Here is a 25014-nt window from a genome sequence, read left to right on the forward strand (position 1 = left end):
TTGGTAATCATGTATATGGTAATCATGTATAATTATGTAGTTTCGCTGACTGGGTAGCACTCAACTGAAAGCCTTTCACAGTACCTAGGTACACGTGACAACAATAATAACTATCTAATAAGCCTTCAGCTGGTATATTGAGATGGCAGTCTTGCTTTAGGCTCACATACCTGCATTCTTACTTTAACCTGATAACCCGCTTTCAATCATCTGTCCATATCTCTTCAAATCGCGCCAGAGATAAAATTGCGGAGGAAACCAAGGCAACTCTGTGAACTTTATGTTTCCACAGTGTATCACTCTATGATTCTATACAGGTACATGGATAGGACAGGTTTGGATATGGACCAAATGCAGGCAGGTGGGACTAGTGCAGCTGGGGCATGTTGGCTGGTGTGGGCAAGTTGGGCCAAAGGGCCTGTTTCCCCACTGTATCAGTTTATGTCTCTCTCTAATAAAACCACAGGTTACTGGCCCACTTAGCACAGTTATAAGGTCATAAGGGATAGGAGTAGAATTAGGCCATTCAGCCCATCAAGTCTACTCCGACATTCAATCATGGCTGATCTATCTCTCCCTCCTAACCCCATTCTCCTGCCTTCTCCCCATAACCTCTGACACCTGTATTAATCAAGAATCTATCTATCTCTGCCTAAAAAATACCCACTGTTTTAACCTTCCCAGCCTTCTGTGGCAAAGAATTACACAGATTCACCACCCTCTGACTAAATACATTTCTCCTCGTCTCCTTCCTAAAAGAATGTCCTTTAATTCTGTGGCTATAACCTCTAGTCCTAGTCGCTCACACAAGTGGAAACATCCTTTCCACATCCAATTTATTCAAGCCTTTCATTATTCTACATGTTTCGTTGAGTTCCCCCCACTCAATCTTCTGAACTCCAGTCAGTACAGGCCCAATGCTGACAAACGCTCAGCATGGGTTAACCTACTCATTCCTGGGATCATTCTTGAAAACCTATACAGTTCTCTGTGATCTTTCTTTTCTGCCTCTTTTATCAAAGAACAGAAGAAATCCCTTTTCCTACCTCCAGTTCCCCCCCCTCGCCTCTACTTTCAGGGTTCCAGAGATGCTGCCTGACCCACTGAGTCACCCACTAGCATCTTGTGTCTATCTTCGGTATAAACCAAAGTTCCTGCAGTTCCTTCTTACATATGAAATCTTTTTTTTTTAGAAATATAACTGTTTCAAAAACGTCTACAGAAACTCCTGTGCTGTACTGACCTATGCTCCATGTACATTGATGAACCACTTACAGTGGCCAATATAACCGTCGCCAACCTCAGTTCTCTGAAGAGATAAAATTTGATCGTTCTCCCTGTGATCATGTAGGTTTACCCCGATTGCTCCAGTTTCCTCCCACATCCCAAAGACATGCTGGCAGGTTAAATGGCCACTGTAAATTGTCTATCAATGTGCGTTGAGCATTGAATAAGCCCTCCAGCCCACAATGTCTGTGTTGAACATGATGCCAAGTTAAACCAGCCTCCTCTGCCTGCATATGATCTATATCTCGCCATTCCCTGCATATGATCTACATCCCTCCATGTGATTGTCCAAAGGCTTCTTAAATGCTACTGTTATATCTCCCTCCACCACCACCCTTTGCAACATGTTCCAGGCACCCACCACACTCTAAAAAAAAACCTTGCCCCGCATATCTCATTTTAACTTTTCCTCTTTCACGCTACAGCTATGCCCTTTCGTCTTTGATATTTCCACCCTAGAAAAAAGGTTCTGTCTACACTGTGCCTATCGTAATTTTATAGCGATTCACAGGAACCTCTAAAGACATTTTTTAATTTTTTATTGCAATCATGATATTTTTTTCTTCAGCCTCCAGGGAAAACAATCCAGGTATACTTTACTTTACTTTACTTTAGATCCTTTAATAATCCTTTACAGGAAATTACAGTGCCACAACAGCTTCAAGACAGACATAACACCACACATTTCATCAGATAGCTTCCATACTTAATGTTAAAATACAATGAATGAATACTAAAAAAAAAATGCAAAAATTATTTTTGTGCATTATAAAACCTTATAGCAGCTGGTATACAAGACTTCCTGTATCTCTCAGTTTTGCACATTGGTGCAATCAGTCTCTGACTGAAGATGCTGCTCTTGGTCATGAGGTCAGGGGCAAAAGAATCAAAGGAGTGTTGATGGGCGTGTGAAAGTTGCAGGGCTGTAAGGCAGGTGAAGGTGAAAGGATTTCTCTGCTAGAAGCTGGCATGGATGATGGACTAAATGGTCCTCTGTGTTTTACAGTGAATGCATCTCTGAAGAAGGGTCTCGACCCGAAACATCGCCTATTCCTTCGCTCCTTAGATGCTGCATCACCCGCTGAGTTTCTCCAGCATTTTTGTCTACCACCTATTATCCTGACCACTTTTCTGCATCTTCTCTGTCACCCTGTGCACGTTGTATCAAATCTAAAATCTTGCAACCGTGTACTAAAACCTAGGTACAGGTCCAGCACCAATTTTGTGGCACCCTTGGATCCAGAGCCTTGCTGTATTATCCCTTTTGCCAGACCAACAGAGGTTGGAGCCACGGGTAGCCGTGATACGGGCCCTCAAAAGTCAGTCGCAGACGCCGGCTGTGGGAACGGATCTGAGTTAAAGTTCCATAGCCCCAGCTGCAGGCAGCAAATTCGACCCGCCGATTAGCCGCGTTAGTCGGCTATCAGAACCGATTTGCCAGCTCTGACTGGGCCAGAGTATCAGAGCCCCGGCTGGAGGGGGCAAATTGAACGTGCTGATCAGCGAGGAAGTACCAATGAGGTAAAAAGCGGCCAGTTTACCCTGGAATTTTGTCCGGATTAAAGGGGGGTCCGGACAACCAGTTGCTGGAAAATCGGTGGTGGGCCTTTATTAATAGAATTCAATAGGTGTAAAGGACTCAAAATCCATTGTTTAAGAAAGAACTGCAGATGCTGGAAAATCGAAGGTACACAAAAATGCTGGAGAAACTCAGCGGGGGCAGCAGCATCTATGGAGCGAAGGAAATAGGCAACGTTTCAGGCCGAAACCCTTCTTCAAAATCCATTCCTGGGAACTAGGAGTGTGACCCACCGAGTTTTTAAGTTTATAGGAATTGTGGACATTTCTTTGCCAGAACATGATATTTGCTTACTTGCACAAGTAAGAGAGACAAGAACAAGTAGTAAATGTTATTTAACCCACTGAACATATAGTGCTTGAAAATATTAATTTTCAAGAAGTCTGCTTATTCGATTATTTGTCTCGTGTGAGTGACTTCTGTGGTATACAAAAGCCATTAGTCATACCTTGCTGATTTTCATCTCAAGTTTATTTGAAAGCAATAGAAAGGAAAGATAATACCAGAAAATTGGATTTTCTGCACAGAACCACAAGTCTCATTACAAGTGTTTACATCCAGACTCAGCAGTAACTTGTATCTCCTGATTTTTAGTTTAGTTTAGTTTAGTTCAGAGATGTGCAGGGCACTTTATTTTTCACACCAAGGGAGGTTGATGCCTGGTTTGCATGGCAAGGGGTGGTGCTTTGAGGCAGATATAATGGTAAGATTAAACGGGAACTTAGCAGTTTGAAGTTTGATCTTTATTTTATGAGGAGTTACGATGAGGGAATACGTGAAGACCCCACCAGCACGCATGCGCGGCACTCTTCAAAGCAGCGGTGTGGAATCACAGAAATAGTAATTGAAATAAACATAGTAAAGATAAGGAGAACTAAGATACCAGTTGACCTTTATAATTGAGGGCGGGAGCGGAGGGCACGTAATCCCTCATCGTAACTCCTCATAAAATAAAGATCAAATTTCAAACTGGTAAATTCTCGTTTTTTACTTCGGAGTCATGTGAGTGACTACGTGAAGATTTTAAAGCTCTGTGATTTCAAGCCGTGTAACAGTACATGCTTCACTCATTGCCGAAGTCATCCAAGGGAGGAAGTATGTTATCGTAATCAAACATGAATCTGTTTTAAAAACAATAACAATATTTATTTTAAACAAAGAAAATAACGCTCCCCCGAGCTTAAATTATTTATTTGCAGAATTTAAAATCCTTTCTGCAATTATTGTGCAGGTTTGGCAATCGGCTTATTATAGAATGTTTGAAAAGTTATTTCCGTGGACCACCCCGCTGTTGCCAGGATATGGTCCATTGGCACATCCATACTCCTAGCCGCTGATGTTGCTGCTGCCCTGGTGGAGTGAGATGTAAAAATGTCAGTATCCACCCTAGCAGCTCCCAATACCTGTCTGAGCCATCTAGAGATGGTTTGTACCGACACCCGACCATGTGGCTTTTTGAAGCTGACACAGAGTGCCTTTTCTCTCCCTCGGGATGCTTTGGTTGTGCTAAGATATAGCAGCATGTGACATGACACATAAACGGGGGTCAGGTGGGTACGCCCGGAATTTCATAGTTAGTCCTGAAGTTCCCGGTCTGCTCTGCTTGACCAGCTCCCAGATTGTGAATGTAATTTGGTCAGCTGATATGACCATATTGTCCAGTCTTAGATAGTGTAGGGACTGGCCCCTTTGAGCTGAGACTAAAGCCATCAGCATTACCGTTTTCAGGGTGAGTTGTTCCAGAGTCAGGGATCTGGCTGGTGACCATCCCCTTAGAAGTGACAGGACGCCACTGACGTCCCAGATCTGGGTGTACCTTGGTCTAGGGGGGTTGTTATTGAAGATACCTTTCATCAGTTTGGCCACCAGCGGATGTGATCCCATGGACTGTTGTCCTGGTGCCTGCCTCAGATAGGCTGACAGAGCACTCCTGGCACAATTAATTGTACTGTAACTCAGACCTTCATCGTAGTGAAGGCTGGACAGGAACTCCAGTACGTTCGTTATCATCGCTGTTCTATATGTTGTCCCAGTTCTTGAACAGTACACTTCCCACTTCCTGATGCTGGAGAAATACTGTTTCTTGGTGGACTGTCGTCATGTCCATGGTCCTGTTTGATAGTCCCAGATCCAACAGTGGCCTTTTTAAATTCTGCAACCCAACAGATTTATTCTATCATGGCACGGATGACTCTCGTCTGTGACAGGGTGGACCAACAGATCTGGTCCACTGGGGATGGTCATGGGTGGTTCCGTGACCATGTCAAGGACCACTGGGAACCATGGCTGTGTAGGCCAGTCGGGTACTACCAAAATACCTGAAGCTGAGTCCATTTGTATTTTGCGTATGACCCGACTGATGAGGCAGAAGGGGGGAAAGGCATAGAAAAACAATTTTCCCCAATTCAGCGAGAACGCGTCCATCGCTGCTACCTCAGGGTCTGGTTCCCAAGCGACATATGTTGCTAACTGGTGATTCAGTCGGGATGCGAAGAGATCGCTATCTGGTGTTCTATATCGCTTTGTAATAACAGCAAATACTTTGGGGTTCAACATCCATTCGGTGTTGTCGTTGAATTTTCGTGACCTGGTGTCTGCCACTGTATTAAGCTTACCTGGTAGGTAAGTTGCTGATAGCCAAATATGTCTGTCGACACACCATTGCCAGATTGTGTTGACCAGATTATCACATGATATCGATTTTATTCCGCCCATATGGTTAATCTAGGCCACCATTGTGGTATTGTCAATTTGTAGGCGGACATGCAAATGGTGCATAGCTGAACAATAAGCTTTTAGCCCATAAAACGGACCCAACATTTCTCAATAATTTATACCCAGTGTTTGTAGTAGTGAAGATTCTTGTGTATTCCATCTACCACCAGTACTAGATATAGTGTTAGTTGCTCCCCAGCCTTGAGCACTAGCATCCGTTTGTATCGTGACTGTTGGGTTATTAATAATGATGGGGCTGGAACTATGCCAAATATTTGTTTTCCACCATTGTAATTCTGATATTGCTTTGGCTGATAATTTCATGGGTCAATCGAAATGACCCTTATGTTGATTTAGTGATTGCACCTTTGCTCTTTGTAAGTTTTGGTAATGCAAAGGTCCAAGCTGGGTAGCTGGAAATGCTGCTACTAATTTCCCAATTACTTTTGCCACCTGTCGAATAGTTGTTTGATTGGTAACCATCAATTTGTTGCAAGCTTGTACCAATTCTGCTGCTTTTTCTTTTGGCAATGTTACAGGCATGTGGACTAAGTTAATTGTGAATCCCAATAGTCCATAGTTGTGGACGGTGTCAACTTAGATTTATCTAGATGGATAACAAACCCCAGAGTTTCAAACAATTGTTTGTAGCTAACAAATGTTTCCATTTTGAAATGTATATACTTGACAAAAGTATTCAGTGTCATTAAGTCAATGATGATGCGACATCCACCATCTTTCTTGGTTTTAGTAAAAATATTTGATACAAATTCCAAAGGGTCATGTTCCGTTTTTTCTATTACTCCTTTTGTATGTAATCTCACTAGTTCTGCTTGTCCCTCGCATTTTTCTCTTTGTGAGAGGGTAAACTCTCTGCAGGGTACATGCTGAACTGGTGGCATACTTTTTTGGATGAATTCAATTTTGTATCCTTGAATACTTTGTAGTATATAATTATCAAGAGTGATAGTCCTCCATGCTTCCAAAAACAGGTATAACCTTCTCCCAGTTAGTACAGACCCCCCACCTCTTATCTTCTGGAAGGAACCAGACCCACCTACCTCCATGGTTACCGGTAGAGTGTTCATTACCTCCATGGTTACCGGTAGAGTGGTAATTTCTTGGGTTTCTGGCCCATCGTCGGTCGAGGTGTTGCTGTGTGGGGTGGCGCATCTTCCATAGGGCCTCTGGGCCCTTCCCTAAAAAAGGCCTCCGGGGATGATATGCGGACCCCATGCTTTCACCAGTACCATGATGCTGACGCCTACTGGTGGATGCGTAGGGGTGCTGCCATCTGGGTAGTGTGGTTTTGCTCATTCCGGGGCCTGCCCTCATGAGTCCAAGCACTTTTGACTCCTCATCCAGATCTTTTACCTGTTTCGGCAGGTCCTTTCCAAATAGCAGGATTTGAGGTTGTGAGGTCGCAAATTTGCACAACCCTGCAAATTTGGGATTGAGGGCAGGTCTGATGGCATCTTTCCGCAGGCTGTTAATCTCATACTGTGTGTTGCACAGTAGAGCCAAGGTGTTTTCGGTCAATTCAACCTCATCCACGGAACGAGCATATGAGGTAATGGCTGACGTCAGCAGCTTCAGTATTTTTTGGAGCTTTACCTCTTGGGTCCGAATACCCAACCCAAAATACCCTCAGATTTGGCTGTTGACGGCCGGTACATTGAGGGAGATGCAATTCTCCAGGGGCGTGTATTTTTCCAACGCCTCGTTCACTACCTGCTCTTGTAGAGGGTTGAAGGACAGGTAGTCAATACTAGCCGCCAGTTTAGACTGCAACGGATGTCCCGATTACGGTGTTACTGCGTAGCGGTTGACCACTCCCAGCAGCTGTTCCTGTTCCTTGTATGATATGTTTTTATGTGAAGCACTTTGAGTCTGCCTCGTGTATGAAATGTGCTATATAAATAAAGTTGCCTTGCCTTGCCTTCCTGCACACCCAGCATACTGCTGCTGCCTTCGGCCACGGACCCCTCTTGTTGACCAGCCCAGCCCTGGTCACCAACGCTCCCCTCTGCTGAGGGAGATGCGATGGACAGTGCTGGATATTGCACTGCTGTGGGTGTGTATACACTCCCATGGCGGGCTTGCCCCATCTCCCGGAGCAAGTCCCGCTGGAGCATCTGCTCCATCAACCGCTCCATGCGGGACAAGCGGTCACCTTTTCCGCTCTCGGACGGCGTGTCTTCCGGTCCGGACTCATGCGCCACTGTCATGCCTGATTTACATTAATTCTTTCACAACAAGTGTATATCACTGGCATATCCAGCATTGATTGTGCTAATTGATTCTCTTTTGAATGGGTCAATAGCAATTGAGAATCAACCATGTAGTGGGCATGCAGTCTCAAAAAGGCTAACAATTTTCCTTCCAGAAGCATGAGTGAACAAGTGCGTTTTGGTTCACTCAGTGGCTCAGTACATTCATCGTCTCCATCAACCATTCATTCATGTTAATCCCAGTATTTATTTAATGACTGAATCTAATTTCCTTTGTTGCCCTTGCAAGACTTGAACCTGTAACTCAGAAACATCATACCTGACCTCTTGGTTGCTCATCAGGTAACTTATCTGTGAGAGGCACAAGGAACTGCAGATGCAGGACTCTTGAGCAAAACGCGAAGTGCTGGAGGAACTCGGAAAGACAGACTGCATCTGTGGAGGAGATGGACAAGCAACATTTCGGGTCGGGACCCTTAATCGAACTGATTGTAGTGGAGGAGAGAGAGCTGGAAAAGAGAGGTGGGGGGTGGGACAATTGCTGGAAAGGGGAGGTGGGAGCTGGGATGAGGGATGGTCCTATCCCCATCTCTCTTTTCTAGTCATCCCCCCAACCCCCGGCTACAGTCAGTCTGAGGAAGGGTCCCCATCCTGTAATGTTGCCTGTCAATTCCCTCCACAGATGCTGCTTGACCTGCTAAGTTAACCCAGCTCTTCTGGTCACCCATTAGAGGAAGGACGAGGAGGCTTTGGAGATGATGTAGAGAAGGTTTACCAGAATGTTGCCAGGATTAGAGGGTTTCACCTACAGGGAGAAGTTGGATAGACTTGGATTGAATCTCCTGGAACGTCGGAGATTGAGGGACGATTTGATAGAAGTATATAACATTATGAGAAACATAGACGGGGTAGACAAAACCTTTCCCCCAGGGTGGAAATTTCTAACACCAGAAGGTAGATCTATAAGGTGAGAGGGGGAAAGTTTAATGAAGATGCGCGGGGCAAGTATTTTTTACACAGAGAGTGGTGGAGGCCTGTGACGTAATGCCAGGTGTGGTGGGGGAGACAAATAAGACAGTGGTGTTTAAGAGTCTTTTGGATAGGCACATGGAAGTGAAAGAAATAGAGGGGTATGGATTGTGTGCAGGCAGATGTAATCAGTTTAAAGTGGCATAATGTTCGACACAAGGGCCCAACCCTATGCTGTACTGTTCCAAGGGCCCAACCCTGTACTGTACTGTTCCAAGGGCCCAACCCTGTACTGTACTGTTCCATGTTCTATGCTGTTCACATTGTGTTTAACTTATCTACTGTGCCATGACATAAGCATAGAGCCATTCTTATCTCTGTGTCTTGACATCTGATACCAGCCCTAGGATGACACTGGGAGATGACGCAATTCCCTCCTCACCTTACCAAGATTAGGTAATAATAGTAATATTTCAATCGATTACCATTCACGTAATTGAAAATGTGCCTGGCCTATTTCGAACGATCAAATTATGCTGCACTGCAACAAAAACCATTTTGTTGTGCTAGGTGGTGAATACTAAGCAGGGCATAATGACTAAAAGTATAATTTGTAGGATCAATGTCAATTTGTCAAGTTGTATTGGCAGGCAGTGGTTGCAAATGCCATGTTAATATCCCCTTGTAATGGTGTGGATGACAAGAAGAAAGGCAGCTTTTTAAATAAAGCAATGTTCATGTGGGTGAAGAAGGTTGGCCAATAGACAATGAAAAGCAAATCATTTTTTTGACTCATTAAGATTATACTATACACATATACAGCCATCTACCTTCTCCCTTAAATACCAGTCTGACTATTTATAACTTGTTCCTTCAGTTCTGGTTCAGGTGAGGAATTCTCATTAGAGAACATAAACAATGACAAAGTGAAGAAGTTGAAATAAGGAACTGCAGATGCTTTAGAGATACAGCACGGCAACAGGCCCTTCAGCCCACATACACTAGTGCTACCCTGCACACATCCGTGTTCTCCAATGATGCCGACTGACCCACTGAGTTACTCCAGCACTCTGTGCGTAACAACAAAGTGAGTTCTTTATTTCACAGGCTGTGTAAGAAATGTTCATCCCACTCAGACAAAGGTGGCCGAGTGTCGCAGGCAGATGAGCTGCAGCCTCACAGCACCATAGACTCGGTTCAATTCTAACCCCGGATGTTGCCTCTGTGGAGTTTGCACGCGTATGCTTCCTTGAGGTAATCAAATCGCATCTCAAAGCGACTAAAAATGGTGCCGAACCCAGGAGACTCTTTGCATGTTGGTCACAGAAATGGATCTGCTATCACTCATTACAACCGCTCCACTCTTAAATCTTTATTTCCTTCATTACCTCGTTGGAGACCTTCGAACTATCTTTAATTGGACTCCACTGGACTTTATCCTGCACTATGCGTTATTATCCATGGAACTAAAGAAATTCCTCCTCATCTCCGTTCTAAAGGTCTGTCCTTTAATTCTGAGGCAATTGTCTCTGGTACGAGACCCTCACACTAGTGGAAACGTCCACTCTACCTTTCTACCTATCTACCTTTCACTATTCAGTAAGTTTCAAGTGCCTTCAAATATTCCTCATATGTTAATCCAATCATTCCCGGGATCGTTCTCGTAAACCTCCTCTGGACCCTCTCCAATGCCAGCACACCCTTCCTCAGATATGTATATGCATTTGCAGTATTGTGAACAGTTTGTATTGGTGAATACAATAGAATGACACACACTTGTAGAATAGCCTTCTTGCTCAGTACTGGAGGCATTGATGATGGCTCGTAACCGCCCTAATATTTGCCATTGGTAATTGGTATGTTTATATCTGTATATATAATTACAAGCCATCATCGAGGTTACAAACCATCAACAATGCCTCCAGTACTGGGCAATAAGGCTATTCTATAAGTGAGTGTCACTCATAAACTTCATTCTATTGTATTCACCTGATGCCTTTTCCAGTAACTGCATTCAATTGTTTTGAGACCAGCTGGAAGCATTGCCCTGTTATTGCACTGACCAGAGTTTGTCCTCAATAGAAGCAGTTTTCAATTTACTATTGAATGCAATAACCTTGTGTCCATGGTAACGGCACTCAGCATCTAGCTTATAACGTACCACCTATTTGAAGAAAAGTTGATGTGTTGGAGGTGTTTCTGGAAGCTAAATTCAGTGGATTGTGACATCTCCGACTATTTTTGACTGCGGTAACATAAGGAGCTGCAGATGGCCCTGTTCCTTTTTTTAGCTGACGCTAAATGTTTTATCATTTGTGGCTAATGCTTTGCGTTGATGAGTTGAAGAGAAATGCTACCCATCCTCCTTCCTCATCACTTGGCTCTTGAAATAGAGTTGTCTCTTGACAATGAAAGATCACATCAAAAGCCCTAGAAAATGTTAAAAAAGATATAGAGAGCCACCTCTTAGTCAAGCCAGATATCGGTGATGAAATTCAGAACTATAGGTGGCACAGTGATGCAGCAGTAGAGCGCCAGAGATTCGGGCTTGATCCTGTACAGGGGTGCTGTCTGTATGGAGTTTGCATGTGCTCCCTGTGAATGCGTGGGTTTTCTCTGGCTGCTCCGGTTTCCTCCCACATCCCAAAGACATGCAGAATTGTAGGTTAGAAAGATAGACACAATGTGCTGGAGTAACTCAGCGGGTCAGGTAGAATCTCCGGAGAAAAAGGATGGGTAACTTTACAGTCTGAAGTAGGTCCCGACCCTAAACCTCACCCATCTATTTGCCCGAGAGATGCTGCCTGACCTGCTGAGTTACTCCAGCATTTTGTATCTGTCTTCGGTATAAACCAGCATCTGCAGTTCCTTTCTACACAGATTTGTAGGTTAATTGGCTTTTGTAAAATGTCCCCAGTGTGGAGGATAGAACGGGTGTGAAGGAGATTGCCAGTTGGTGTGGATTCAGTGGGCTGAAGGGCCTGTTTCCATGCTTTATCTCTTAACTAAACTAAACTAATCGAAACTAGTTCTGGTGGGTGTTTGAGGGAAACGATATCAAAGATGAAGACCTCAAGCTCAACACTAATTTTACTTCGGAGTCACGTGAGTGATTCCGTGAAGAAGTCCCGCCAGTCCGCAGGCGCGTCATTAGGTCTGACGCATGGCGCACCGACGGTCTGGCAGGACACAGCTCCACCAGCGGTAAGTTAAAAACCCTGAGGTAAGTTTTAAACTTAGCTGAGGTCGTTTCTCCAGTCGGGAAACCTTGTTTGCAGGAAACGTCGGCTATGGAGAAAATGGTCAAGAGAAGGTCGAGGCGGTCCGCTGCGAAGACATCTACAGAAGACCGCGGGAGTGCGGGTAGCGGCCGGCTGTCCATCTCGCCTTCACAGTCACTGGCGGCACGGCCAGTAGCTTCCGACTTGGTGTCGATGGAAAACACTGCAACAACCACCGGCCCACAGCAACAGGTTCCAGGCACTCACCACCCTCTGTGTTAAAAATCCTTGCCACCCACATTCCCTATAAACTTTGCTCCTCTCACCTGATATCTATGCCCTCTACGATTTGATTTTTTCATCATAGGATAAAGGTTCTGATTCTCCCATCTCTTAAGAAATACCGCGTGGAGACAGGCCCTTCGGCCCACCGAGTCTACGCTGATCAGCGACCATCCTTAGGACCGAGATGAGACATCAATTCTACAAAACCTCAACGATGGAGGGTTCTGACCTCCAGAAATACAGGCGTGAACAGGGCGCCTTGGCAACTTCGTCCCACCGAGTACATACGGCCCTGACCAGATGAAAACATTTTTCACACAGAGAGTGGTGTATCTGTGGAATTCTCTGCCACAGAAGGTAGTTGAGGCCAGTTCATTGGCTATATTTAAGAGGGAGTTAGATGTGGCCCTTGTGGCTAAAGGGATCAAGAGGTATGGAGAGAAGGCAGGTACAGGATACTGAGTTGGATGATCAGCCATGATCATATTGAATTGCGGTGCAGGCTCGAAGGGCCGAATGGCCTACTCCTGCACCTATTTTCTATGTTTCTATGTTTCTTACACTAGTTCTATCCTGCACAATAGGAATAATTTACAGGTCAAATTAACCGACAAATCTGCACGTCTTTGGACTGTGGGAGGAAACCTGAGCACCTGGAGAAAATACACGAGGTCACAGGGAGAACGTACAAATTCCGTACAGACAGCACCCGTAGTCAGGGTCGAACCTGGATCTCTGGCGCTGTAAGGCAGCAACTCTACCGCTGCGTCACCATGCCGCCATATGCATCTCTTTATTTTATTTCCTTCCGTCAGGCCCCCCCTCAATCTCCGGTGTTCCAAAGAAATTAATCCTAGCCTGTCTAACCTCTCCCTTTAGCTGACACCCCCTAATCCTGGCAACATTGCAATAAGCCTCCTCTGCACCCTTTCCAAAGACTACGCATCCTTCCTGTAAAGGGACCACCAGAACTGCACACAATACTCCAAAAGCGGCCTAACCAATGTCCTATAACGCTGCTTTCCAATTAGAAATAAAGAGGTTGATGGTTGAATCAGTGTTGGCAGGAACTTTAGACAGATCGGTTAAACAGAGCTCTCATAGTAGATACTTAATCAGTTCTATTTTTATCGCTGCAAGGTGGTTTAATTATGTACCAATTCTGCATCCTTATTTACAAACCAAATGAAACAGAGTTGTAATTATTTTGCTTGCTTGCCAATGCTCATCAAGTCGTATAAGTGATGCACTGATGGTTCTCAGCAGGTTTATGTGCAGCTTGTGCAGTAGACGAACTGTAATGTAGAAGAAGGTGCGTGGAATGACTCCTGTACCATGAGCAGGGAATTTAGGGCGAGTTTAACGTGGGAATCTATCCTACCCTCCCTTCCCAAAGGCCACCCATGAACAGAGCATGAACCAGGAGACAACGAAACACAACGCAACGTGCAGGAGTAACTCAGCGGGTCAGGCAGCTTCTCTGGAGAACATGGACAGGCGAAGTTTCAGCTCGGGACCCTTCTTCAGACTGATTGTAGTGGGAATGGGTCAAAGGTTGGCAAGTGGATACAAGTGAGGGACATGGTTAGAGTCGTAATCAAGGAGTCACGCAGCAAGGAAAGAGGTTCTTCAGCCCAAGTTGCCCATGCCAACCAAGATACCCCACCCACACTGATCCCACCACCCAGCAAGAATTTAATTGTCCTATCTGGGACACATGACAATAAACTCTCTTAACTCTTGACTTGACTTGCTTTTTGGCCCACATCCCTCTCAACCTGTTCAATCCATGAACCTGTCCAAATGTCTTTTAAATGTTGCTATCGTTCCTACCTCGACTACCTCCACTGGCACCTTGTTTTATATAGCCACCACCCTCTGTGAAAATGCCAGAGATAAAAAAAAATATATATATATATCCAGGGGACCCTGCATTATGATGTAAATAGTATTTACACAGAGGGCCACCCGGCCCAATCATTTTATGCTCCATCCAAGCCTTCTGCAACACTTTTACATTGAACGCCATCAAACTTCCTCCGTTAGTGTGACAACTTCATTGTGGCAATGCTGAGTAATAACATGTAAAAGATAATGGACAAATACATAATCAAGAAAGGTTTAGGAGACTCTGAACCAAATGTGGGCAAATTGAACTAGCTCAGATGGTGCTGTCTGTGTGGAGTTTGTACGTTCTCCCTGTGGCTGCATGGGTTTTCTCCAGGTGCTCCAGTTTCTTCCCACACTCCAAAGACGTGCAGATTTGTAGGTTAATTGGTTTTGATAAATTGTCCTTGGTGTGTAGGATAGAGCTAGTGTATGGGTGGTTGGTAGGTGGCATGGGCTTGGTGGGGTGAATGACCTGTTTCCACACTGTGTCTCTAAAAGTAAGACTAAATAAAGCTAAAACTAAAGTGGAGGGAGAGGAGGTGGAGGCAGAGGAAATTTACAACAACGTTGCCAGGGATCAGAGGTACCAAGAGAGAATGTCTAGATTTGGTTATTGTATGGAAGGAGTAAGTCTAATTTGGGCATATAAAGTCGTGGGTGGGGGCTGGACTGGGTGAACAGGAAGGATGCATCTCATTGAGCAGAGATGTCAACAACTAGGAGACAAGGATTTTTAAAAGCCACAAAGTGCTGGAGGAGCTCTGATGGCCAGGCAGCATCTCTGGAGAACATACTGTAGATAGGTGACGTTTTAGGTCAGGATTGTTCTTCTCACTCTGGGTTCCCTAGAGGAGGTCCGGTATTCAATGTAAGACTAGTAAGTGGTCCTCCAAAAACTAGTGTGTAGTCCCTATCTTCCAACCTACCCATTGCAGGCTGACCTTGCAATTTCTTAACTGCATTTTCTCTGCAACTGCAACATTATAATACTGATACACTGTATTCAGCACCCTGATATTTTTCTCTTTGCACTACCTACTCTACTTGTGTAGGGTTTGATTGTACTTATGTCAGTATGATTTGACTTAATAGCTTGTTCACAAAGTTTTGTTGACTGTATCTCGGTACACGTGACAATAATTTGGGGCAGCAGAAAGGCACAGCGGTAGGATTGCAATCTTACAGCACCAGATACCCGGGTTCGATCCTGACCTGGGCTGCTGTCTGTACGGAATTTGTATTTTCTCCCTGTGGCCACATGGGTTTTCTTTAGTTGCTCCAACATCTTCCATCATGCCAAAGACTTGCAAATGTATATGTTAATTGGCTTCTGTAAATTGTGCCTGGGTGTGGGATAGAACTAAAGAATGGCGTGATCGCTGGTCAGCGTGGAATCGGTGGGCCGAAAGGCCTGTTTCTGCGCTGTATCTCTTCTAAAACTAAAAATCCCTCTCTTTTATTGTCTGTAGTGGCTGTTATACTGCACAGGCGGCAGCCGTGAACTGACGGACACCAATACATTGACGTGCCTCTATGTTTTGTTTTACAGACTCACCGCCATTCCTTCACAGCTCACTACACCCTGTGTAACCTGCACACATGGTAAGTGAACCTCCCCACTGGTAAATGTCTGATCGTGCAAATGGCTGAGTTGGGCAGGGCCTCCAGTTGTATTGTCTCATCTCCAAGCTATATCCTCCTGGCCTGGGAATCAGCTCACACATGGTTAGGTGCCACTGGGCGCCCTGCTCATTCATGGAGCTCCCAGTGGCATTACACCATGGCTAAGGCAATAATATTCCAAGCTGCCTTCATGGAAACTGAACCACCATGTCACCAACTACAGAGCGGACCTGTCCGCCCATCATGGCTTGATTATAATTTAAACTCCACAAGCAAATTGGAGGAATAACACCTCCTATTTCGCTTGGGCAGCTTACAACCCAGCGGCATGAACGTTGATTTCTCGCATCTCCATTAACTACACCACCTCCACCTCTCCCCCCCCCCCCCCCCCCCCCACTCCCTATCTCAACCCTCCTCCTCCACCTTAGTCTTCCTATTAAAGATAGACACAAAGCTGGAGTAGCTCAGCAGGTACAAGATGGTCCTCAAGTCTGCATGCGTGCCTGAAAACAAGTGTAACATGCAATCTTATTGCCCATGGCTCAGAGCAAATAGCACAACAGTACAGCTGGTAGATCTGATGCCTCACAGTCCCAATGTCTTGGCTTGAATTCTGACCTCGGCTGCTGTCTGTGCGGAGTTTGCACTTCCTCTCTCTGGCCACGTCAGATTATAGTTAGTTCAAATGTCTCCAATGACGTAGATGGGAGGTCAGGACTGGGAGGTCAGGACTGTACTCTAGCTGATTGGAGGATGGTTCAATTGCTGATAACAGCTGAGTGGAAACTGTCCCTGGAGGTATGCGTTTTCAAACTTCTCTACCTCTTGCCCGAAGGGAGCGAGGAGAAGAGGGGTTGGAAGCGGGGAGAAGAGTGGATGGGAGCGGGGAGAAGAGTGGATGGGAGCGGGGAGAAGAGTGGATGGGAGCAGGGAGAAGAGTGGATGGGAGCGGGGAGAAGAGGGGATGGGAGCGGGGAGAAGAGGGGATGGGAGCGGGGAGAAGAGGGGATGGGAGTGAGGAGAAGAGGGGATGGGAGCGGGGAAAAGATGGGATGGGAGCGGGGAGAAGAGTGGATGGGAGTGGGGAGAAGAGTGGATGGGAGTGGGGAGAAGAGGGGATGGGAGCGGGGAGAAGAGGGGATGGGAGCGGGGAGAAGATGGGATGGGATTAGCGGGAGAAGAGGGGATGGGAGCGGGGAGAAGATGGGATGGGAGCGGGGAGAAGAGGGGATGGGAGCGGGGAGAAGAGGGGATGGGAGCGGGGGAGAAGAGGGGAGATGGGAGTGGGGGAGAAGAGTGGATGGGCAGCGGGGAGAAGAGGGGATGGGAGTGGGGAGAAGAGGGGATGGGAGCGGGGAGACAGAGAGGGGATGGGATGGGGAGAAGAGTGGATGGGAGCGGGGAGAAGAGGGGATGGGAGCGAGGAGAAGAGGGGATGGGAGCGGGGAGAAGAGGGATGGGGAGCGGGGAGAAGAGGGGAGGTCCAGCGGGGGAGAGAGGGATGGGAGCTGGGGAGAAGAGTGGATGGGAGTGGGGAGAAGAGGGGATGGGAGCGGGAGAGGAAGAGGGGATGGGAGCGGGGAGAAGAGTGGGATGGGAGCGGGGAGAAGGAGGGGATGGGAGTGGGGAGAAGAGGGGATGGGAGTGGGGAGAAGAGGGGGTGGGAGCGGGGAGAAGAGGGGATGGGAGCGGGGAGAAGAGGGGGTGGGAGCGGGGAGAAGAGGGGATGGGAGGGGGGAGAAGAGTGGATGGGCGTGGGGAGGGGATGGGAGCGGGGAGAAGAGGGGATGGGAGCGGGGAGAAGAGGGGATGGGAGCGGGGAGAAGAGGGGATGGGAGCGGGAAGAAGAGGGGATGGGAGCGGGGAGAAGAGGGGATGACTACTGTAGAAGTGCAAGGCAGCACAAAATTATGGGCATGTGTAAATAAAATGGTGTCAGGGAAGGATAGGTATAAATGAATGGTTGATGGTTGGCATAGGCTGATGGGCTGAAGGGCCTGTTTCCTGTGCATAACTCACTATGAGACGACTGAACTGCCTGGTCGGAGTTAGTTGAATCTTCTGACCTCTTTATTCCTCGGCACAGGGAGCACCTTGCCTTGAACCCACCGGAGGTGAAGAATGCACGCTTGCAATATGCAGGCTGGGGCGTCCAAGGTCAACAACTGGTGAGTGGTGAACTTGTTCCATTCATGCTTTTGCTGCTCTGTACTAATACTGAGGGAGATTTAATTAAGGTGTGACAGATTAGAACAAAGGTCAACTGGGTGGAATGTGTAGTCGGAAGAAGGGTCTCGCCCCGAAACGCCACACATTCCTTCTCTCCAGAGATGCTGCAAGTCCTGCTAAGTGACTCCAGCATTTTGTGTCAACTGGGTGGAACTATTTCCTTCGAGAAAAAAAAGACACAAAGTACTGGAGTAACTCAATAGGTCAGGCAGCATCCATGGAGAACATGGAGAGGTGATATTTTGGGTTGGGACTCTTCGAGTGTTTAGTTCAGTTTAGCTTAGAGATGCAGCATTTGTGTACAAGTGCAGGCACAAACTTTGTACCTCTCCTGGGATGCAGCACCTCACTCCCAACACACTAGGTAGGGGCCAGTTACAGAAGCCAGGACAAACCCACAAACCTGTACGTATTTGAATTGTGGAAGGAAACCGGAGTAGCTGGAGGAAACCCACATGGTCACAATGACAATGTGCGAACTCTATACGGACGACACCCGAGGATTGAACACATATCTTAGGTTAGTTTAGTTTAGAGATACAGGGCAGAAACAGGCCCTTCGGTCCACCGAGTCCACACTGACCAGCGATCCCCACATCATGAACACTATCCTACACACACTAGGGACAATTTACATTTACCAAGCCAATTAACCTACAAACCTTTACGTCTTTGGAGTGCGGGAGAAACCGAAGATGTCGGAGAAAACCTGCACAATCACAAGGAGAACATACGAACTCCCTACGGACAGCACCCGTAGTCGGGATCTAACCCGGGTCTATGGCGCTGCAAGTGCTGTAAGTCAGCAACTCTACCGCTGCACCATTATACTGTTCCTGGACCGTAAGGTAGAAGCTCTACCACCTAAGGCATTGTGGTTCCCTTACTGCCTATACTTGCAGCTTCAGCTCCAGCCAACATACAGCCAACATCTAGGATGGTTTGAATGACGTGTTTCCACTTTGCACGTGCAGGCTAAAATGCACTGCACACTTAAAGCGAGGGAGTTGAGATGTAGAATCTTTACTCCGGTCTTTCAGCTTCCTGGTAATAAAACATGCCCTGGGGTGATTTTGGAAGATGGTTGAGTAAACATGCCAGTGGAATCTGTCAACAAAAATCCAGCACGAGCCATTGAACCATAATTGTTAAATGAATAATGGGAAACAGCCACATTTCTACAGTAGTTGCAATCTTAACTCTTCCCCAGGGATTATTAGAACATAAATCAATGTTTATTCTGCTGTGAACTGCCTGCAACTCATGCAAGTTACACGCTTACAACTCGCTATGGAATGATCAGCAATTGCTATGGTCATGGAGTCATAGTTAGATCATGGTGTAATAGAGTCAGAGAGTCACAGGGCCAAACCAATGAGCTCTGCCATCAAAATAACAAGGGTTTCAGGCACATCGTAAACCAGGACCATTTGAATGCTTCCCCCACTGAGTCTGAAGAAGTTCATAAGTTCTAGAAGCAGAATTAGGCCATTCGGCCCATCAAGTATTCTCCACCATTCTATCATTCCCTCTCAACCCCATTCTCCAGCCTTCTTCCCATAACCTCAGACACTCTTCCTAATCAAGGTGGATTAGTTAATTTAGTTAATTAGGATCCCAACCAAAAACGTCACCAATCCATGCCCTCCAAAAATGCTGCCTGACCCGTTGACTTTCTCCAGCATTCTGTCTCAGTTTTTGTAAACCAACAACTGCAGTTCCTTTTTTCTTCAAGTCATGATCCATCTTGACCTGGATATGCAACAATGGGCCTTCATCGTCAATGGGTCTAAATCCTGGAGCTGTTTGCCCAACACTTATCCAGTGGCACCTCAAACCTTTTGCAAAGTGGCTCATCAACACCACCATTTTGAAGGCAGCACTGTGTTGAATTTGCACAAAGGATTGTCACAAGGCCAGATGGTTATAAGCTCAAAAGGTCAAAACAGATAGGTGATGTTTTGAGTTGGGACCCTTCTTTCAATCATAAGGTTTCAATGTTAGTTTATTGTCACATGTACCAATTAAGGCACAGTACTGATTGTGGATGATCAGCCATGATCACATTGAATGGTGGTGCTGGCTTGAAGGGCCGAATGGCCTACTCCTGCACCTATTGTCTATTATCTATTGAAATTCAAATTCATAAGGTCATAAATGTTAGGAGTAAAATTAGGCCATTCAACCCATCAAGTCTAGTCCGCCTTCAATCGTGGCTGATCTATCTATCTCTCCCTCCTAATCCCATTCTCCTGCCTTCTCCCCAGCCTTCTGTGAAAATGAATTCCACAGGTTCACCACCTTCTGACTAAACAAAAAAGTTGCCTCATTTCCTTTCTAAAAGAACGTCCAAAGAATGTGGTGGCATCATCGCATTTGGTTCTTTCCATTAAGACTTTTGACATTAGAGTTATAACTTGGAAACAGGCCCTTCAGCCCACAGAGTCCGCTCCGATCAGGGATGACCCTGTACACTAGCACTGTCCTACACACAGCGACAGGCAGCACCCATTAGTCAGGAGGGAACCCGGGTCTCTGGCGCTGTAAGGCAGCAACTCTACTGCTGTGCCACTGTGCCGCACCTTCTTCCCTGTTGTATCTGCTTCTCTCTCTCTGGCTTTAATTTTCATTGGTTATGAATCTCCTCCATTGGGCTTCTCCATGCCACTGTCACCCACAATGTTAGGCAATAATCATATACAGACAACCTTGTTTAATGGATCATAATCGCCAGCTATGTCAGCTGAAAGTACCTGTAAAGCACTTTTATTGCACCTTGTTGATTTGTAAATAGGATAACAAGCATCTCACGTTTTACGTGTCTAAGGTTCATGCCATTGTGACGCAATGCACTTATTCGTTCAATACCAAAACTTGTTTTTCGGTCTCGTGTTTTTGGAATAACGCACTCAAATTTACTGCTGTCAACATAGTTGTATTTATGCCACCCTAAATAACCATCAAAATGCTTCGGTTTCATTTGTAACCCACCCAGACCTTGATCAGAACCCTCCCCGCCCACTCCAAACGATACTTCACCGTCCCTCTTTCCTCTCAATATCCTGAGCAGTGGCCCTGTGTTGGGGGCTTTTGCGCTTGTTCTTCAGCCAACCAACGAGGGCTAATCTTTAGGCAGGAATCCAACAAAAGGGCTATTTAATGGCAGCATGCGTGGAAGTCCGGATCTTTCACAAAATCACGAAACCGGCCTCTCCGTTCAAAGTCAGGCTATTAATTACTTTTGTTGGATTCGGCAGAGAGTTGTGGACGCAGCCCAGACCATCTCGCAAACCAACCTCCCTTCCGTTGACTCCATCTACACTTCAAGCTGCCCCAGCAAGGCCACCAGCCTAATCAAGGACCAGTCTCACCCCGGCCACTCCCCCTTCTCCCCTCCACCACCAGGCAAGAGGTACAGAAGTGTGAAAACGTACACCTCCAAATTCAGAAACGGATTCTTCCCAGCTGTTATCAGGCAATTGAACCTATCTATCACCAACGAGGTAGCAGTCCTGACCTACCATCTATCTCATTGGAGACCTTCAGACTACCTTTAATCAGACTTTTCTGGACTTTATCTTCAACTAAACTTTATTCATAATTTCATAATTTTATAAGTTGTAAGAGCAGAATTAGGCCATCCCGTCCATCGTCTACTGTGCCATTCAATCATGGCTGATCTATCTTTCCCTCTCAACCCCATTCTCCTGCATTCTCCCCATAACCCTTGACACCCTTACTAATCAAGAACCTGTCAATTTCCACCTTAAAAGTATCCATTGACTTGGCCTCCACAGCCGCCTGTGGCAATGAATTCCACAGGTAATCATAATAATACTTTATTAGTCAAGTATGTTTTGCAGATTCACCACACTGACTAAAATTCCTCCTCATCTCCTTTCTAAAGTACATCCTTTATTGTGAGATTATGGCCTCTGGCCCTAGACTCTCACACTAGTGGAAACATCCTTTACACTGCATCTAGACATTGTGGATGGCAGGATTGTAATCATGGATAGTCTTTTCACTGACTGGAGAGCACACAACAACAAAGCTTAAACACAAAACAGCAACTACTCAGGTATTGATCCACCCACACACATTGTGCAATGTTTGTAGGAGAACCTCTGTAAGGAGGCAAGCCTTTGTGTTGATCAGTTAGATAGGCTTGCTCTGTCAGGATCCCAACCAATGTCTTTACAGCACAATTGCATCAACTGAAAAAGTAGGTCTCAACCATTTATAGAACAAGGCCACAATGAAAAATGATTTGTTTCTAGATTTATTTATTTATTAGAAGTAAGTCCAATACATTGGTACCTTTTTTTTCAGGTGCCAAATATATGTTAGCATGTTACATTCTATGTACAGCTTCATGTTTTATTTTTTATTTTTGAAAATGAGAGAGAGAAAAAGAGAGCAGACAATAGAGTAGAAAAAGCATGTGATGTGTAGTGTATGAGAAAAAAAAAACAGAGAGAGAGTGAGAGAGAGAAGTAAAAAAGAAGAAAGAGAGAGAGAAAAAATAGGAGTTAGGAGAAGTATTTATATTCTTGACCATCTTTCACCCAATAGTCAATAGTCAAGAGTCAATTTAATTGTCATTTGGACCCCTGGAGGTCCAAATGAAATGCCGTTTCTGCAGCCATACATTACACACAAATAGACCCCAGACACAACATAATTACATTTTACATAAACATCCATCACATAGCTGTGATGGAAGGCCAAAAAAAGCTTATCTCTCCACTGCACTCTCTCCCCCCCACCCCCCCCCCCCCCCCCCCCCCCCCCCCGATGTCAGAGTCAAAGTCAAAACCCCCGGCTGGCGATGGCGATTGTCCCCGCGGCCATTAAAGCCCCGCCGGGTGGTGCGAGGTCGCACACCGGATCTTGGTGTTAAAGCCCCCGGCGTGCGCTCGCAGAGTCCCGCGGCCATTCCAAGCCGCGCGGGGCAGTGGTGTTAGGCCCCGCTCCAGGAGCTCTTCGACCCCACAACTCGGGCGGGGGAAGTCGCCGTTGCAGGAGCCCCGAAAAGCGGTCTCCCTCCAGGGATCCACGGGCTCCCGGTGCCGCCGTCCGCAGACCCGCAGTAGCAGCCTCCGCATCAGCAGCAGCAGCGGCAGCAGCAGCAGCAGCAGCAGCAGCAGCAGCGCTCCTCCACCGCTCCACCCGCTCCGGTCTCAGCCAGCTCCGCGACGGCGACGGTGAGTCGTAGCACCAGAGTCCCCGGCTTCTTCCTTTTGGAGGCCGCTCCTCGTTGCGGCCCCAGCGACAACTGAGACCCGACGAGAAAAAGTCGGGTCTCCAGTGCAGGGAGAGATTCAAAAGTCCCCCCCCCCCCCCCCCCCCCCCCCCCCCCCCCCCCCCCCACACACACCCCCCACATAAAATAACAAAAACTACATAAAAACACAGACAAAAAATAATAAAAACGCGGACAGGCTGCAGAGGCCGCTGCTGACCAGAGTCGCGCCGCCTGCCAGACCTGAAACAGTTGCACCATATGCTTCCAAAAAGTCAATAAATGGAGACCAACTCATTAAGAATTGGTCTGGTTTATCTGTTAGGAGGAATCGCATTTCTTCAAGATGTGCTGTGTCCAACATATTTATAATCCACATTTTAAGCGTTGGTATGGGTGTATTTTTCCAAAATTGGAGTATGTTTTTTTGCTATTATTAACCCATAATTAAAAAATGAATTTTGAAATGTGTTTAATTTATTCCCGTCTCCCGGTACTCCAAGTATAATCATTTCAGTGTTAGGCTCCATTTTTATCTTGAATAATTTTGTAAATATATCAAAAATATTGCGCCAGAATTTATGGAGTTTTATGCAGGAAATAAAAGAATGTGTTATAGTGGCATTTTGAGATAGATATTTGTCACAAATGGGAGAAGTATTTGGATAAAATGTATTCAGTCTAGTTTTTGAATAATATAATCTATGTAGAATTTTGAATTTAATTAAGTTGTGTCTTACCTTAATCAAACATTTATGTATATATATCAGATACTTTTCCCATGTTCCTTTCGTGATTTTTATCATTAGTTCTCGTTCCCAATCTTCTCTGTGCTTCTGTCGATGGTAGTTCTATATTTAAAACACTATTATATAGATATGATATTAATTTCTGTCAGCCTTAATATTCATTGATTTTTTTCTAGATTTAGTTAGTACTCTTGAAATATTTTCTCACCAACTGAGATATAGTTGGTGAGAATATTTCAAGAGCACTTGCTAATTTTTTTGAAATCCTTCTTCAATGTGATACAGTTGCCTCACAGCACCAGAGACCCAGGTTTAACCCTGACCTCAGTGAAGTTTGCACTTTCTCCCTGTGATCGTGTGGATTTCCTCTGGGTGCTCTGGTGTCCTCCCACAACCCAAAGACATCCGGAGAATAATTGGCTCCTGTAAATTGTTCCCTAGTGTGTAGGGAATGGATGAGAAAGTGGGATAACATGGATCTAGTGTGAACAGGTGGTCAGCGTGGACCCGGTGGGGCTAAGAGCCAGTTTCCACGCTGTATCTGTAGACCAGTGGTTCCCAACGTGGGGCATACGCCCCACAGGGGGGCAATTTGATTTTTAAGGGGGACATTTGAGCGCGACTGAGGAGGTCAGGGTCCAAATTTTCGATTTTTATTTTTTTGGATTTTCCATCAGGTAAACATATGTAGTTTATGTTTCAGATGTTATTTTGACTTTTTAAATGATAAGAATTATATATCACCACATGGGGGGGGGCATCAGGATTTTAGAGGTGATTAGGTGGGGCATGGCCAAAAAAAGGTTGGGAACCACTGCTCTAGACTAAACAAAGAATTCAATCTTCCACGTCTGGAAGCTGAATTTCTGTTGAGGGAAAGTGATCAGGCCGTGTTGAATCAAAGCTAACAGTACTCAGCTAGATGAGTTGTTGCCTCATAGTTCCAGGGACCAGAGTTCAAGCCTGACCTCTCTAGCTCTCTTTGCTG

General features: G+C 45.8%; 1 protein-coding gene across 3 annotated transcripts in view; it reads left to right on the forward strand.

The window, feature by feature from the left end:
* The window catches only part of dpp6a (dipeptidyl-peptidase 6a), a 664537-nt gene that overhangs the window by 537515 nt on the left and 102008 nt on the right, over nt 1-25014 (forward strand). For all 3 annotated transcript variants that reach the window (XM_055664215.1, XM_055664233.1, XM_055664224.1), the window contains exons 6-7: nt 15727-15779; nt 17890-17971. In XM_055664215.1, coding sequence (XP_055520190.1) covers nt 15727-15779; nt 17890-17971 — 135 coding nt within the window. The remainder of the gene's footprint in view (nt 1-15726; nt 15780-17889; nt 17972-25014) is intronic.

The sequence above is a fragment of the Leucoraja erinacea genome, chromosome 2 (assembly GCF_028641065.1).
Source record: "Leucoraja erinacea ecotype New England chromosome 2, Leri_hhj_1, whole genome shotgun sequence".
Classification (NCBI taxonomy): domain Eukaryota; kingdom Metazoa; phylum Chordata; class Chondrichthyes; order Rajiformes; family Rajidae; genus Leucoraja; species Leucoraja erinaceus.